General features: G+C 35.0%; 2 protein-coding genes across 2 annotated transcripts in view; both read right to left on the bottom strand.

The window, feature by feature from the left end:
• Positions 1-1,063: 1,063 nt before the first annotated feature.
• Positions 1,064-8,617, bottom strand: ier3ip1 (immediate early response 3 interacting protein 1). Its single transcript, XM_079804564.1, has 3 exons — positions 8,499-8,617; positions 6,097-6,198; positions 1,064-1,796 (listed from the first exon to the last, which is right to left on the bottom strand). Exons 1-3 carry the CDS (start codon positions 8,587-8,589, stop codon positions 1,741-1,743), a joined length of 249 nt encoding a protein of 82 aa, XP_079660690.1. The 5' UTR covers positions 8,590-8,617; the 3' UTR covers positions 1,064-1,740.
• Positions 8,618-12,116: 3,499 nt separating this feature from the next.
• The window catches only part of skor2 (SKI family transcriptional corepressor 2), an 11,353-nt gene continuing 7,534 nt past the window's right edge, over positions 12,117-15,935 (bottom strand). Inside the window, exons 6-9 of the mRNA XM_079804427.1 lie at positions 15,842-15,935; positions 15,589-15,656; positions 12,868-12,930; positions 12,117-12,657 (exon numbers count right to left, since the gene is read on the bottom strand). The exon at positions 15,842-15,935 is cut by the window's right edge and continues 5 nt beyond it. Coding sequence (XP_079660553.1) covers positions 12,871-12,930; positions 15,589-15,656; positions 15,842-15,935 — 222 coding nt within the window. The 3' untranslated portion in view covers positions 12,117-12,657; positions 12,868-12,870. The remainder of the gene's footprint in view (positions 12,658-12,867; positions 12,931-15,588; positions 15,657-15,841) is intronic.

Here is a 15,935-nt window from a genome sequence, read left to right as displayed (position 1 = left end):
TTAGAAATCTCTTAGCGTTTTACTATTAAAATTCGTCCAAATGTTCACGACACCAAAGTAAAATAGAAGTGATTTTAAGTTAAAAAATGTAATTAATTATATCCCTTTAACATCATGACAGATCCATATTTATTTGGGGCAATGGAAAACATAACTTTGCTGCCAAAAATGCACATATTTTTCTCTGTCATGAGATAAATCCTGGGATTGGACAAGTATAAAGACACATCATCTCCAGTAATAACCACTAAGCATAGATTATAAAAGGGTTAGGCTTTAATTCGGAACATATGGTTGTAATTCAGCGTTTTATCCGTGGTCTGGGCTACTGGTAATAAAAAGGTACTGTAATCCTGATGGAGTAATCTAGTGTTGTTAATGAACTCCATACGGTTCTCATCACTGAACCAAATGTAAAACATCAAACTCTGAACTGAGCTCCTCAAACAAAACACATTAAAGGCTCTTTCACACCAAGAACGATACGTATAAAGATAACTATATTAGTGTCCACAGAAGGCACTTTCATTCATATCATATCACATTTGGTTTTGTCTGCTCAAGCTTGTATAAAGCAGGATGGATTCTGAATGGCTGTCAATTTTGTATCCTTCCGACTGTGTATTCAACGAATTTGAGCTACAGTAGCTCGTCTGTTTGATTGGACCACACAGGCCAGCCTTCGCTCCCCACGTGCATCAATGAGCCTTGGCCGCCCATGATCCAGTCACCGGTTCACCACTGTTCCTTCCTTGGACCACTGCAGACCGGGAACACCCCACAAGAGCTGCAGTTTTGTTATCTAGTATAAAGCAGGATGGATTATGATTGGCTTTGTTCTGTTCTGTGGCTTTGTCAATTTTGTATCGCTCCGAATGTGATTCCTGTGTCCTTATGACTATAGTTGTGGTGTGGACCCTACTATTCTTTAATATTTAGAACGATTTTGAGAACTATATTGTTATAGTTATCATCCTTGGTGTGAATGGGATAAATGCTCTTGGCATGACATTAATTTCAGGTATAGTGCATTGTACAAACAAAAATGACACAGTCTCCAACATACATTGACAGATGAAGAGACAATCACTTTATTAAAATCTGAAAATAATAATAAATGTTAAATGACTGGCTCATAAGGATAGAGGCTACTTTGGTCAAACGTTTCAAACCCTTCAGACCAAGTGTGTATCTTAAAGCTTGATGTCTTAAAAAGACTACAATTTCAGCACAGTCAGCACATCTTTATTAAAAATCAGAGACTTTCCCCATATGCCTTTAAATATATCAAACCCAATGTATACTTTTCAAGCTATCTTTGAAACCAAGACGATAGAAAATTAGCTTCGGGGAACCTTACATTTAAGAAAAAGAAAATCATTCCAGGTGTCAAACGACAGTATGGCACCACAGACCTGTCTGACTGATTCCATTGTTGCTTGTTCTAAGAAATGCATTGATGCTTGAGGAACTGACACTTTACTAGACCTTGAATGTGACAAAACAGCGTGTACAGAGGGAGAGAGGAGCTTCTGTAAATTTACAAAACAAGAAAAGAAAAACGTTTACTGGTATTGTCATGTAAAACTACCAGGGTACTTACAGTAATTCATTCAGGATACAATTTTCAGACATTGGAGAGCAACATTTAGAACCACAGATACAAAAACAGTCCATTTTCCTTTGCCACATTCCCTGTGTTCCACATTAGATCTTGATCCGCTGCAATCCATTCTTTCTTCATCCAAACAGTAACAGCAAGACGATACACACTGAATTCACTGCTATCAGAGGTACTGTTGAACAAAAAGAGAAACATTTTAATATTGAACGACGTCTGGTACACATGCAGAAGACATTACAAAGATACAGGTACAATATATAGACTTTGATTGACCTATTTTTTCTCTTCAGAAACATGATTAAAGTCACCATGAAATGAAAGTTGACAAATCTTGTTTCTTTATGGAATATTGCAGCGTTTATCTATAAATGATTTATCCGTGCACATAATTTTCTAATTCACGTGCCTCTTTAAACGTGTCGTTTAAAACACGACAGCGAAACGGTATGAATACAGAACACTACAGTACTTGTTTCCAAATCATTATAAAGTAATTCATTTCTTGACTAGATGCTGCATTAACAGGTAAATAACAGCAGTGTGTATGTTTGTCAACGAGGCTGAGAGGACGCTAACATTAGCAGTACCTCAAGCAGTTAAAACAATGTGATAAAAACACACGCAAGTCAGACCTATGTGAGAAAGCAAACTGTATAGTCATGCTGCCGACTGAAACATAAACAAAACAGTTTTATATTGCGCATTCGTTTTTTATTAGATAATCGACTGTTTGGATTTGTATGAAATGGTAACACTACAATAAGATGCCATTTGTAACATTAACCAAGGTTAATAAATGCTGTGGAAGTATTGTTCATTGTTAGCATCTTAATTTCAACATTAAATTGAGTTTGAATTTTTATTTGTATCTGTTAACCTTGATTAATGCACTATGAACTAACATGAATGATCAAGGTACAATTGTATTGCTCATATTAATACATGCTGTAAAAATGTATGCATAATGCATATAGTTCATGTAAGCTAATACATCCTTGTTGCATAGGGACTTGCATAGTGTTTCCTATGAAATGTACATGCATGTTTCTAGGTTATAGGTAAAGAAACACATTTGACCTGTAATATTTTAATGTTTAAATTATTTTCTGAAGAATTTGTTATGTTAGAACTTCTCATTTTAATATTCATATATGTTTTCAATTTAGCACATTTTCATGGATCAGTACTGTTTTTTTATTTCTTGTTATAAAGTAATAAAGCACTGTTTTACTGATGTTTTTTTATCCTGTATCCATTTAAAAAACTATCGGACGATTAATCGGTTATCGGCAAGTGCGGTCCAACCTAGTTATCGGTAAAATCCACTAACGGTCGACCTCTACTTCGATGCATCTGCCCTCTTCAGGGAACACAAGAACGCACATTAATCTTAGATCATTTAATATTTTAATCCAATCCGCAAATTCGTTTGAAGAACCAAATTAGCCAGAGATCAGTTATCATGATTAAAAGATCTGGGATCTGTCAAATCATCTTGGATGTATTAAGAACGGACCCCTGGTCTCAAGTGAGTCTCAAGTCGCAGGGCACACAAACCAAGTCAAGTCATCGGTTCACCTCAAGAAAGTCAAGTCGAGTCCTGGACAAAGGATCAAGTCAAGGGACAAAAACAGAAACAAGTCGAGTTTATACTTGCCACAACTAGGGCTGGGTGGTATATAGAGTTTGGTTAGCTTACACAGCTTTCCTTTTTGAAGTGGTGAATGAATTTCGAGGTTCTGATGATGGTCGTGTCTAATATCCTGGCTTAGCCAATTATTACACAGAGCAAATCTCTTTTTATGAATAATTTTTAAGTGTTTATATCCTAAAGAAACGATCTTGGGAGATTTTCTTCTACCCTCTGTATTTAGCACGCACTCACCGAACTGTATTTTTTTTCCGCGCAGAACACAGAACACAGTGGTTCAAAGTGGTGGTTATGTAGCTTACATTTTGTTTAGCAATTTGTTGCGATGATTTATTTAAAAAAAATAATAATAATAATTGAATTACTTTAGTTCTTATAAAGTCATTGTTGAGTCATACAGTTTAAGGCCCTGTCCACACGAACACGGGTATTTTCAAAACTGCAGCTTTTTCTACACGGATTGGCTGTTCGTCCACACGCAAACGCAGTATCCACAGGCAAATGCAGACTTTATTGAAAACTCCGGCCAAGGTGAAGTTTTTTAGAAACTCCGGTTGCAGCGTTGTCGTGTAGATGGTGAAACTGGAGATTTGGGCTTGTTAAGTCGAAGTGTACGCCGTTCTCTCCCTTGTTTGACTTCAGATTGTGCGCCGTTATCTCTTTTGTTTACTTGAGTCGAGTCTGTGCAATGGCGGACGTAGCTTTTAATAACTCTGCTAACAGCGCTTACCACATGTATACAGATACATGCGCAGTTCTCATTGTATTGCAGAACAGAGGCGCCAGAATGCAATAATACAACATAGTAGGGCTGTCAACGAATATTCTAAATTCGAATATATATTCAAATAGTTTTTAAAAAACGAATTTCGAAGGTGAAAATTAATATTCGAATAAATAAAAAAATGTGGGGAAAAAAAACCCCGCGGTAGTAGAGGCGTGTCTGTCTGCTTTGCGAGTGGGCGCTAGCGCGCCTGAAGCCTTGTGTACTTTGGCCCGTCTCCAGAGCGCGAGCCTCCGCTGACTGCGCGCGCTCCTCCCCAAACGGACGAGGTGTTTATATTTGACGCGCTCGCTGTTGTGCTTTTCTTTGAAACGACAGATGGCGACTCGGAGTAATTATTCTATAAACTATCAGGAAAAGCGTCGAGAAGAAGTGGGCTAATGTACACAGGTGACGATATTTATTTTAGTACACTTCACCGAAAACCACACTACAAAAGAATCATGTAAAACAGATAAAAATAAACCTTGATATTACTTGTGACATGAGAACAAAATGTATGTAGAAATGTAACGTTAACTTATACAACTCAATGTATGTTATCTAAATGTTTCCTAATTTCACTAAACACTTTAGTGAGTTTTCACTTAGTTTCGTGAACTTTTCTTTATTAAACGGGCTTTTTTATGCTTTTGTAGGCTCGTTTTGTAAATATAAGCAACTAATTTGTATGTGCAAACTGGACCAGCCTTACTCTGCATCGCCCGCCACAAGCTCTGTGTCTGCAACACGACAAGAGGCCATAACGGAGAAATTAATTTTGTTCATTTGTAAGGACCTGAGAGCGATCAGTGTCGTGGATGGGGCTGGAGTTCTGTCAAGCAATGGAACCGAGGTACTGACTGAAGAGATATTGCATGAATGAAGGATAAATGCACTGCTTCCACTGGTTTGATTATTTACCGTTTCATGTCAAGGAAAAGTTCCATGTTTACCACAGCACAGCTCGCTCGGAGCGTTCAATAATATGCTGTAAAACTTATATTAATATTTGTTTCAATCACTGAATGAAGCCTGCTATATTTGGGACAAGAGTCGCGACCTTAAATTGCTTGCACAAAACTCTTGATCAGTCTCAAAATGTGTGTGTGTTCATTTAACCCGTTATGCGCAGAGAGCGAGAGAGAGAGAGTGAGGTCTGCGGTCTTTAGCCATTAGTTGATTTACTTGTTTTTGTGTAGGTAATACGTTGTCAAATATGTTTAAACTTAAATAGACTACCTATATAAGTAGTTATGTGTCTTTGTATTCATTTGTCCTATTATTGACGTAATGCGCGTCATTGATAAAATGCGCAACCAGATGTTCGAATAGTTCGAATATTCGTGCTTTTTTTAGAGGGAATATTCGAACGACATTTTTGAGCAATTTTGACAGCCCTACAACATAGTAAGGCAAGTGTGTGAACCCATGTGGAAATCAGGCAGCCAATCATAGCGCGGTTTTGCGTTTTCATGTGGACAGAGTTTTTTTAAACCGCGCTTGTGTGGATGCGATTGTTTTATAAAACGGAGGAGGAAAAACTCTGGTTATAAAAATACCCGTGTACGTGTGGACTAGGCCTAAGTCTCCAGTCATTGGATCCAAAGTCAAAGACAAGTCAAGTAATTTTCTTAATTTAGTCAAGAAAGTCCTTAAATTTGCATCTCCAGTGGAGTCATGTAACTCGAGTCCCCCACCTATGCTGCCATGAGGGCCGAGCAACCTGTTACTCGCATGAGAGCCACCAATAGCTAAATACAACATCCAATCAATTCCACATGGACAAAATCAAGCCCCGCCCTACATTAAATTCTTGTAGAGAAACAGTTTCACTTCGATATCCCTCACAAGGAAGAAAAGACTATCATTTGCAACATCCGTTTCATGCCGACTTTAAGACAGAAGGCTTACAAAAATTACAGAAATTAAATAATTTAATTAATCAAAAATGTAATTAGTATCTCTATTAATGATTTTTGATGGTAATAGACACTCCATGAACTGGAGACTGGAAAGTAGTAGACATCAGTACTAACACTCTTCGAATGAACATACCTCTCATGACAGTCCTGACGGAACGAATAAGGTTCAGAAGTTGTGCTTTAATCCCAGGTTCATCTCCGAATCCTCCAATACCTTGCTCTGCTCCCCAACCAACTGGAAAAATATATTTGCTAGTTAAAGAGTCATCTGTGATAATGTATATCATGCTATAACGATGAATATATATGTATTTGCAATTGGTTGTGTATATTTATAATCAAGGGGTGACAGAGGTATACTATATTATATCGTAGTACATATCCCCAAAATGTAAATATAACTGGAGCAATTTTTTGACAGAATTCACTGAAAAAGAGCATGGATAATCCCTGAAAAATATTGCAAGTACAATTTAAGATTCTGTACAATATTTCTCCAACTAGCTCCCAAATTGCTACAAACATTTCCAATGTATGTGTATTCGGTAAGATTGAGGAAGAAACATTTCCTTTGGTAAAATTTAAGTTCTCTCTCTTTTTATAAAATCTGATTTAACATGTTTGTTAAAAGATAACTATGCTGTGGAACATATTGATCATTTATTTGTTAATATGTATTGTTATTTAAAATTGTTTTAAATAACAATACACTCTGACTAGATTTGAAGTCTTTCCAGCAATAATGTCCCGTACTGTAAAATATCTTAAACTCTGCGAGTTTACTTTAATTCTTACTGAGATTTTCTCCCTTCACCTATTTGCAAATATAGTTTCCCCTTCCGTTTCCTTCTAGTGTTTCAAAATTCAGTCCTCGACTTTATAATAAACAAGAGAATCAATTTGATTCAATATCGAATCGATTCGAGACCTGGGCCCGTATTCATAAAGATTCTAAGAGTCCTCTCAGAAAACTCCTAATTTAGCTTAAAAACTTTTACGTAGGAGTCTTAGCTTAAGAGCTATTCGGGACCCATCTGAGAGCAACTCTGAGCAAGGAAAATACAAAAACTTTTATCTTAGTGAAGAGGCAGGGCTGACCCCGTTGCTACGTATGACACAGTCTTTTGAAGACTGTGATTGGTTGGTTGTACAAAAAGGGGAAAAAAGGAGTGCTTTTAAGTATAGGGTCTATTCTAAGCCTTCACTTTGAATTTACAAGCGCAAATTGTCCTATTTTACCGTTCTCTCTCACTCACACACACACACACACACACACACACACACACACACACATTATATATATGTACACTGAAAAATTTTATTAAGCATAATTAATTTGTGCTTGTTTAAATAATTTAAATTTAGTTTTTTTATTTTAATTTTAAAAAATGAATTTGTTTTATGGGAATTGCATGTGTTTATGTTTAAATTGAGATCAAATAAATTGATTGCGACCACTTACGATAAATTTTTTTAGTAAATTCAACAAATAATTTTTTTCAGTGTATATAAATCCTTTTATTATTTACCATGCTGTTAATTTCCTATAAGGTATTTGATTGGCTTAGAATTATAAACATTGTTCCACTCTTTCCAATTACACTGATTGCTGGCATGTCTGTTTAATTGGTGGTTTGAAAGTTGGATTTAATGAAAAAAACATGATCCCTGCACGATCTAATCTATAGCGTCTTATTAAGTCACTGTTATCCATTGTCTGCAACACATTTCTTCTCCCTCTTCATCTTTCTGCCATTTTCTCCGCTGCTAAAGAAACTCTTCTTAAGCCTCTTAAAAGTCCTCGTCCGTGCTCCTAACAAATTTGACCTTAAGACCTCTTTTAAGGGTTAAGATGCTTTCTGAATTACTTTTTTCTTTACTAGGATTTTTTAGTTAATTTTAAGAGTAAACGCCCACATTTATAAGAATTTTCTTAGAATTTTGTCACTAGGAGCTACTCTTTGCATTAAGATTCTTTATGAATACGGGCCCTGGACTGAATCGAATCGTGAAATGTATCCAGCCATAACCTTTAGTACTTTCAAATGTTTTAGAATAATAGTAAAGTCACTGACTATGAAATAACACAAATATGGAAGTATGGGTTTTATGTAGTGCTCGAAAAATGTTAAATATCTAACGTTACAGTATTTAGTTTTGTCGAAATACCAGCTCTGCACACATTCTAGGCTACAAAAAAAAATACAAATTTCATGAGGTGCTGGTCCATTAATAAACGTATTTATTTCAAATATATTAGTTAAGCTACTCATGTTTGCACATTTACATTGACTGGTGAACTGACGTTAAAATAACCCAGCAACCAGCAATTTATACAAAATCGAAGTAATTCAGGTTATATCAAAAACTAGTAATTTATGTTAACGGTTTCATATTTCTGTAACGTTAGTTTCCTGAACATTTAGGAGACGTACTTCTATGCTAGCAAACCAGATGGAAATACATACACATATTTACGTGACAGAGCAAACCTATCGTTATATTTCAGAATGAAAAACATTCACAAGAACTTACTTTTACTGAGAAACCTCTCTTCGTGCAGAACTGCGATAGCATTAGTTAATAATATCGCTGTTTGAATCAGTGCGTACAGTGTGAACGCCATGTTGGCACTATTGTGCTGACGTAAAAGAGCTTGCGTCGCCCACAATTACGTCACAGATGCGCCGCTACAAGATTTGATTGACAAGAGTTAAAACATTCACAAACATACTATAGTAACTTCTACTTGAACTATTAAATTGTAAAGTAAGTGTGCTGTTCTGAATTTAGCAACCTATTATTTTATATATAATATTATAATTGTATAATAATAAAACACTATTATAATATGCAGGATAGAATACAATGAATATATTAATTGCATTATAATATTCGATCATCCATATAACTAAATAATAATAGGCCTATATTAAATATTGTATTCAGTAGAACAATTCATGTAGGTTTGATTACCAGGAAACACACTGATAAACATACAAAAATGTACACTTTAAAGCAGGGGTCTTCAGAGACATGGAGCATGGACCACCGATGCAAAATGTGTCAAACAGAGCTCGCCTAGGCCTACATATTGAACATATAACCTTTGATATTAATAGAAACCAACCATATTGTGATAGTTATGCAGTAGATTATAACTATGCACATTGTTGTTGTTCCACTTGCATCACTGTCAGTCTGTAGAGCACTTGCCATTGTTACAATTTAGATTTATGCATCATAACAAACATACATGTTGCAATAAAAATCACAATTCATGAGTTGTTCACAGTTGTTGTCAATTATTTTAATGGATTTGCAGTCAAATATTTGAATTTTAATAGTCAGACAGACAATTAAACATTTACCTAAACTTAAGCTTCAAGTTCATTAAAAATTAAGTTATGACGACATATGTTTTTACATTGCTTTAACTCATCAAAATAAGCTAAGCAATTTTCAACTTTTTTTATAAGTTATATAAGATTTGACTCATTTTTTCAGCAGTACCTCATTGTCGTTTAAAGAGACATGCACCAAAACGGGTCGCTGTTTCAGAGCTGTTTTTGAGGAGGTAAAAAAGGGTGTTTTACACAAACGTTGAGGAATTTTAACCAAAGTATGTTACAGACTTTACATGAATACCGTAAAGAATCATACCAACTCGTGGAAAATGGGCATCCGATGACCCCTTTAAACGTCCAAGATTGTACTTAAACATTTAAGGCATGCAGCAAATTTTTTACAGTGCATTTACATTTTGACATGCTGTAGGCTTATTTTTGTCCACTGCTTGTTATCAATATGTCAATTGCAATTTCGAGAGTGAATTCCGCATTTATATGTAATTTCCAAGAGTTTGCAATGTGTAATTGCCTGTCGGTCCTCTTAGCAGCATAACAAAACTATTATTCAATGGATTACATACTAACGTCAGCATGCACAGATCTCTCCCTTTACAATCACTAAAAAGCTGTCACTCATCACACAAAGTTCCATTAAAATCAGTAATGTTGTCTACACTGCATAATGAATCTCCTTACATCGTGTCTTTGTTTGTTAATGAGTGGATTCGTGAGCCTGCAGAACTCGGCACTGAACAAAAATCTGCATTTAAAGTGGTGAGTGGATTGTGACTAAATTTAACATTGGCCATTAATTGGACACTGTGTTCATGAGATCAACAAACATGTTGTGTGAAAAAACTCAGCTGTGTTCACGTCATGACGTAATTACGGTAGTCTCGAGCTGACAACACATCATGTGACGTTCCATTTAGAGCTGTTCACATCCTCGGACTGGGAATTATGCATTTCAATGGCAACACTATCAACGCCTAAATTAATCTGCAGCAGTCAGGTGGTACAAGTAGGAGCTCTCCGAAATTTCCCATCTTACAAGCTGTAATTACAAGCTTGGAAGTGAATATTGAAATCCATGGTGTAAATGCACCTTTTCGCCAATATGACATTATTAGAGTATCAACTGAGGGTGCTGTTGCTTTTGTTTGAGGGTACTTTTTAATGTTGACGTTGTGATTTTTTTTTTACCCATGTTTAAATTTTTTTTAACGAACAATTATTTGTGATCAAACATTAATTGGCGAACCCCTTAGGGGTCGTGGAGCCCCAGTTGAAGAACCTTGCTTTAAAGTGGCTGCCAAATATAGTATCCATTATATATTAATGCTGTCAAAATTAGCGCGCATGCAATACACTTTTTTCAGTTTAACGCGTTAAAAATATTTAACACAATTAATGCAGCATCTGTTTTCTTCTGTCATCCTTTGGCTAGCGTTACTTATATTATCACACTCTTATTCATGCAAATGCTTTTAAACCATTCAAGCCCAACAAGACAAAAGAGAAGACACACAGACACCGCGTCAGAATTGACTTCTCTTTCGTGATGGAACTAACAATAACACACAAAATTATGCGAAAATATCCGTTTTGGCGAAGAATTATTTATGCAGTGCCGACTGTTTGATAACTTTATTGAATTTCTGCAGTGTTGAGGAAAGTTACTTTACAATATTGAGTTACTCCCTTAAAAAGTAACTAATTGAGTTACTTAGTTACTTTTTAAGAAAAGTAATGTGTTACGTTACTTTTGCGTGACTTTTACTCACCTGGGCTGGGCTTGTTTTTTTTGTTTTGTTTTTGTAACAAAAAAGTTCTATTTTTGTGCAAATGTAAAGACCTCTTCATACCAAAATTGAAATAATAAGCCTCAGGCTGAGGTAAAAATGCAAATTCATGAATGAACTGTAGAGGTGAACTGCTGTGCTGTGCTGCTATTCTGTATAATGGAAGAATAGGACGTAGGAGAAAAAAGTTTTACCAATAAAAACCAAAAATCTAGTAATTTTTGCTCATGGTTTAACTGAATCGTCAAAGGTCAGCAGCAAGACATTGGTCAATAAAGGTAGATTAAATGCATACAAATATTTGTTTTATTAACATTTAAATGTTGGAGGTTTGCATAGTAATATGATTTTTGCATTTGACTGATTTTATTCATTTTGAGGAGTACTGAATCTTTATTGTGCAAGATGAATAAATGCTCACATTTAGTCTAGAACTACAATAACCATCATGTTTACAACGCCTCTGCACTGACTCTCGATTTCCCTCATCATGGGGACAGGAGAGCTGTCAGTCAAATAAATGTGAAAAAGTAACTTGCATTACTTTTTAAAAAAAGTGACTCTGATTTTGAAAATTTGTAAATTTGAAAAGTAATGTGTTACTTTACTAGTTACTTGAAAAAGTAATCTGATTACGTAACTCAAGTTACTTGTAATGCGCTACCCCCAACACTGAATTTCTGTATATATCCTACCGGTAGGAAGGCCACAGGTAAATATGACATTTATTATAATGGGTTTATGTGAAGATTGTTTTAAGTTCACTTAAATTAAGTTATTTTTTAATTAAGTAAATAAATGTCGAAATTGAATAATAGCTTTTAATTATACTGTAAAATCATTGAGACATTAGTACCAGTATTAGTAACAGTGATACTGGCCTTCATTCATAAAAAATGCCATACCAACAAATATTTAACAAATGTTTGTGCCCTCTGATTAAATTAATTATGTTTTTTTAAGTGCCACTTAACATTTAATAATAAATGGTCAGTGTTTTTCCATCTTATAGACTTTAATTATCCACATAAATAGTAGAGAAACTACAAGAACATATTTAAATACATTTGCATGAACAGTTAATAATAACATTTTTAAACTTGTGTTTATGTCAATGTTGTATTTAAACAGGCAAAACAAGAAAGGTTTGCACACTTTCAGATTGCTCTCAGACATCAGCCACAGTACAGAGCAACCCGTTCCCTTCACAACCGCCATATGTACATTTACATCCTACTAGAACTGTACAGTTTGCAGTGCATGGGTAATAAATAAACTTAAGTTCATAAATAATCAAAGTGTGGTTGCTTTACAGGAAATATGTCAAAGGAACTCTAAATCATTGGTAGATGCATGTAACTGTGTATCAGTTCACTGATGCCGTTTGGACGTCGTTCAGGTGGTTTATCGATGACAGCGTTCAACATTTTGATCCGTTGAAGAGGTTCCTTTCGTTGTGCTTGAGATTGGGATGATTTGATTTAACCTCTTCGTGTCAAAAGATGTTGAAATGCAGCTTGATTTTGGTTCAGATGAATTTTCCTAAAAAATAACATTGATATAGTCATTATGAAAAAGATTTCTCAAAATGATCAAGAAAGCTTGAATGTGAAAATTATAAGCATCCAAAAATGTGGTGACAAATCAATGCTGTTTGTCAAATGAAATTTATTCAGCAATTGATTTTACAGAACATCCACACATTATCTTTCTCATTCCATCACTATATGATTTAATAACTTTGATACTTACCATTTAGCTTTTGTTTAGATGCGTCCCAACCTTTTCTTTCCTAATGATGTTTGCATAAGGAATCTACAAATAAACATTATGGAATCAGTTAATACTTGCACTTTCCATCAACAATACACCATTTCTTTATTTATATATATATATATTATATTGCTTCATAACATGTTTTAATGTAGTAAATACACTGTTCAAAAGTTTGCTGTCAGTAAGATTTTTAAATGTTTTTGAAAGAAGTAAAAACTGAAAAAATAAACAGTAACAGTAATAGTTATTAACAGTAATATTGTGAAATATTATTGCAATTTAAGATAACTGTTTTACTGCTTAATATGTTATGATAGCACTGACACATTTTTTCAGGATTCTTTGATGAATAAAAAGTTCAAACGAATATCATTTATTCGAAATAGAAATATTTTGTGCCATTATAAATAGGGATGAGTCACGATTTTCGAATATTCGATTAGTTGATTTAATTATAGAATTTTTAATAGGTTGTGTGATATTGTCAAAAAAAATCCCCATGTTTTCGTTGCTGATGTGGTGGTGACGCAATAATGCACCTAAAAGTCATATGTCGAATGTTCTCTCCCTCTCTCTCTCTGTTTATGTGTGTGTAGCCTATACATGCATGTGTGCATAGGGGGAGGGGTGCGATTTTCGAATAATAATCAAATAATTCCCAGCGATCATCGAACATTATTTTCACTTATAAAGATTTGAGATGAATCAATGTTTTTAACGTATCTCTTGAACGAATGATTTAATGACAAATACATTTTTAACAGTCACTTGTCGCCACCTACTGCCGTAACAGTGTAATGGTTACAATCTTTATTTAAAGTGTCAAGTTACTTTCAAAAGGTGATTTGCTCTAGTTTGATGCTTCTGTAGACATCCGTGTTTAGGCCTGTATCTGAACTACAAACTTTTATCCCAGTACTTCTGTGGTCATTTGAATTATTGTTAGACAGAAATAATAATATTGTGTGGTTGAAAAGACTGTTTGTGAAGTAGGGATGGACGATACCACTTATTTTGTTTTCGATACGATAACGATACTTTCAAGGCCAGTATCGCCGATATCGATACCGATACGATACCTCTAAACTGTATTGAGCCATGGTCACTGTAGTAAAACCATGATTCATTTTCATAAGGGACTGCCAGTGACAGTTTATTCTGACAGTTTATGATTTAGGCTATATGAACATTAGTTACAGAATTGAACATGGTCAATATGAACTTTTACCTTTCAATTTAAATGTAACTTGCATAAACCATGTAGGCTACAATTTCAATTTGTTTATTATGAAATAACTCAAACATATTAAGTTTTTATTTTGTCTTCTGGTGAGCATTGTTCTGGGCTGCGTTTCCAAAAGTATGAATGGTTTCTTATGATAGTTTTGGGAAACGCAGCTCTGTTTGAATGCAGTATCAGCATTGAGCGAACGCTCCCTCTGTGAATGATTGGTTCTGTCTTGCAGCATTTGCGTGTGTTCAGTTTTATACTACACAATTATTCGCTAACAGGTTATTTGTATTGTACGCATTAAATCATCTTTTTAAATAAACAAAATTACTGGTAAAAAAAAAAAAAACCCTTTAGAATCAATATTTTTATTTGAGTATTGATACTTTTCGATACTCACATCAGTATCAATATATCGATACTTCATATCGATATGCCCATCCCTATTGTGAAGCTGTTTCATACCTATTCATGACAATTGCTCTCTCTGGATCAGTGGCAGATCTGAATGTTCACTGTGATCATTCTTGTCGTCATTTATGAATGAAAATATCGGTCATTTATGAATAAAATCGCGTGGGTGTTTGAATTGAGATTGCAATCTTTTAGCGATTAATCACACTACTATAAATAAAAGTGTACATTTAAAATAAAATAAAAAATCTTACTGACTCCAACCTTTTGAACAGTATATTTCATAAACAAGTCAATGTTGCGTTTAAAAGACGTCTAATAGCGTCCAAAGACAGCCCTGACATCTAGGCTAAAACAAGGCAAAATTATTGCTTGCTGGGTTGCCTTATAAACAGCATTTAGCCTTGACTATTCATGATTCACATTGAGCATCTTGTACCTTATTGCTTAAAAACACAATGTATTGGCATTGATGGTTCCATGAAGAACCTTTAAACTTTCTGTTCTACAAAAGGTTATTTTTTAGTGGAAAAGAGTTCTTTAGACTCTTTAATGTCCTTCACACACACACAAAATAGTTGATCACTGAAAGGTTCTTTAGGGAACCCAAAATGGTCCTTTGATGTGAAACCCCCCTATGGAACCTTTATTTTTAAGAGTGTATGTGATGATACGACAGCAAAAGGAAGCAGAGATCTTCTAAAAGTCATTATAGTTTCCTGCGTTCCTGAAGTTCAGCTTTGAATGTGTCATGTTGCGATCTCTCATATGTGACTGATGGTGTTGAAGTGAAAGAACACACAATGGCGGCCTGCCAGCATCGTCCATGTGTTCAAACACAGATGCGCGAGTGATCGATGCAATGTTGGCAACAAGAGATTAGGAGACATCCTGCCGGCTGCCTGCTGGTTATCTTACATTTCTTCTTTAACATAGATTTAGCAGTTTACTTATATAGCAGGGTTGCTTGTGGGATATTCTTATGATTCACAAGTCAATTAATCAGGAAATTATGAACTAATTGTGGATTGTGTTAACAGAAAACGCCTTACCATCTGTAACTGTTGCACCATTTCTTCCCTGTAAGCCAGTTCTCTCTTCATTTGGTCCTGAAAGTTATCTGTAGAATAGCCAGATTTGGAAAATCAATTGTGGTCACCTAATTCATATTTAAAAGTCATGACTGAAATGTGAATAGTATCGATTTTGGGCTTGTTTTAAGAGTAAATCATTATGGAGTTATACTTTTAAATGATCAGAGAAAACAGGTCTTCTGATTTTCCAACCCGTTGTGAGGACACTTACGGAAAACTGGAAATGGAGAGCTGCCTTTCAGAGCGTGAAACTCCTGCTCCAGTCTCCTCCGTAAATCTATCTGTTCAAGGAGAACTTTCTGGAG

This window comes from Gobio gobio (genome assembly GCF_949357685.1).
Source record: "Gobio gobio genome assembly, chromosome: 22".
Taxonomy (NCBI): domain Eukaryota; kingdom Metazoa; phylum Chordata; class Actinopteri; order Cypriniformes; family Gobionidae; genus Gobio; species Gobio gobio.
Note: the sequence above shows the minus strand (reverse complement) of the source record. Positions and strands in the feature narration are given on the sequence as shown.

What these genes read in the sequence shown, in the direction of transcription:
- ier3ip1 (XM_079804564.1), bottom strand. Translation starts at nt 8,589, where the DNA reads ATGGCGTTCACACTGTACGCACTGATTCAAACAGCGATATTATTAACT. An exon ending in AGAGAGGTTTCTCAGTAAAA is followed by an intron (nt 6,199 to 8,498) that starts GTAAGTTCTTGT and finishes ATATTTTTCCAG; the next exon opens with TTGGTTGGGGAGCAGAGCAA. An exon ending in CGTCAGGACTGTCATGAGAG is followed by an intron (nt 1,797 to 6,096) that starts GTATGTTCATTC and finishes TTTGTTCAACAG; the next exon opens with TACCTCTGATAGCAGTGAAT.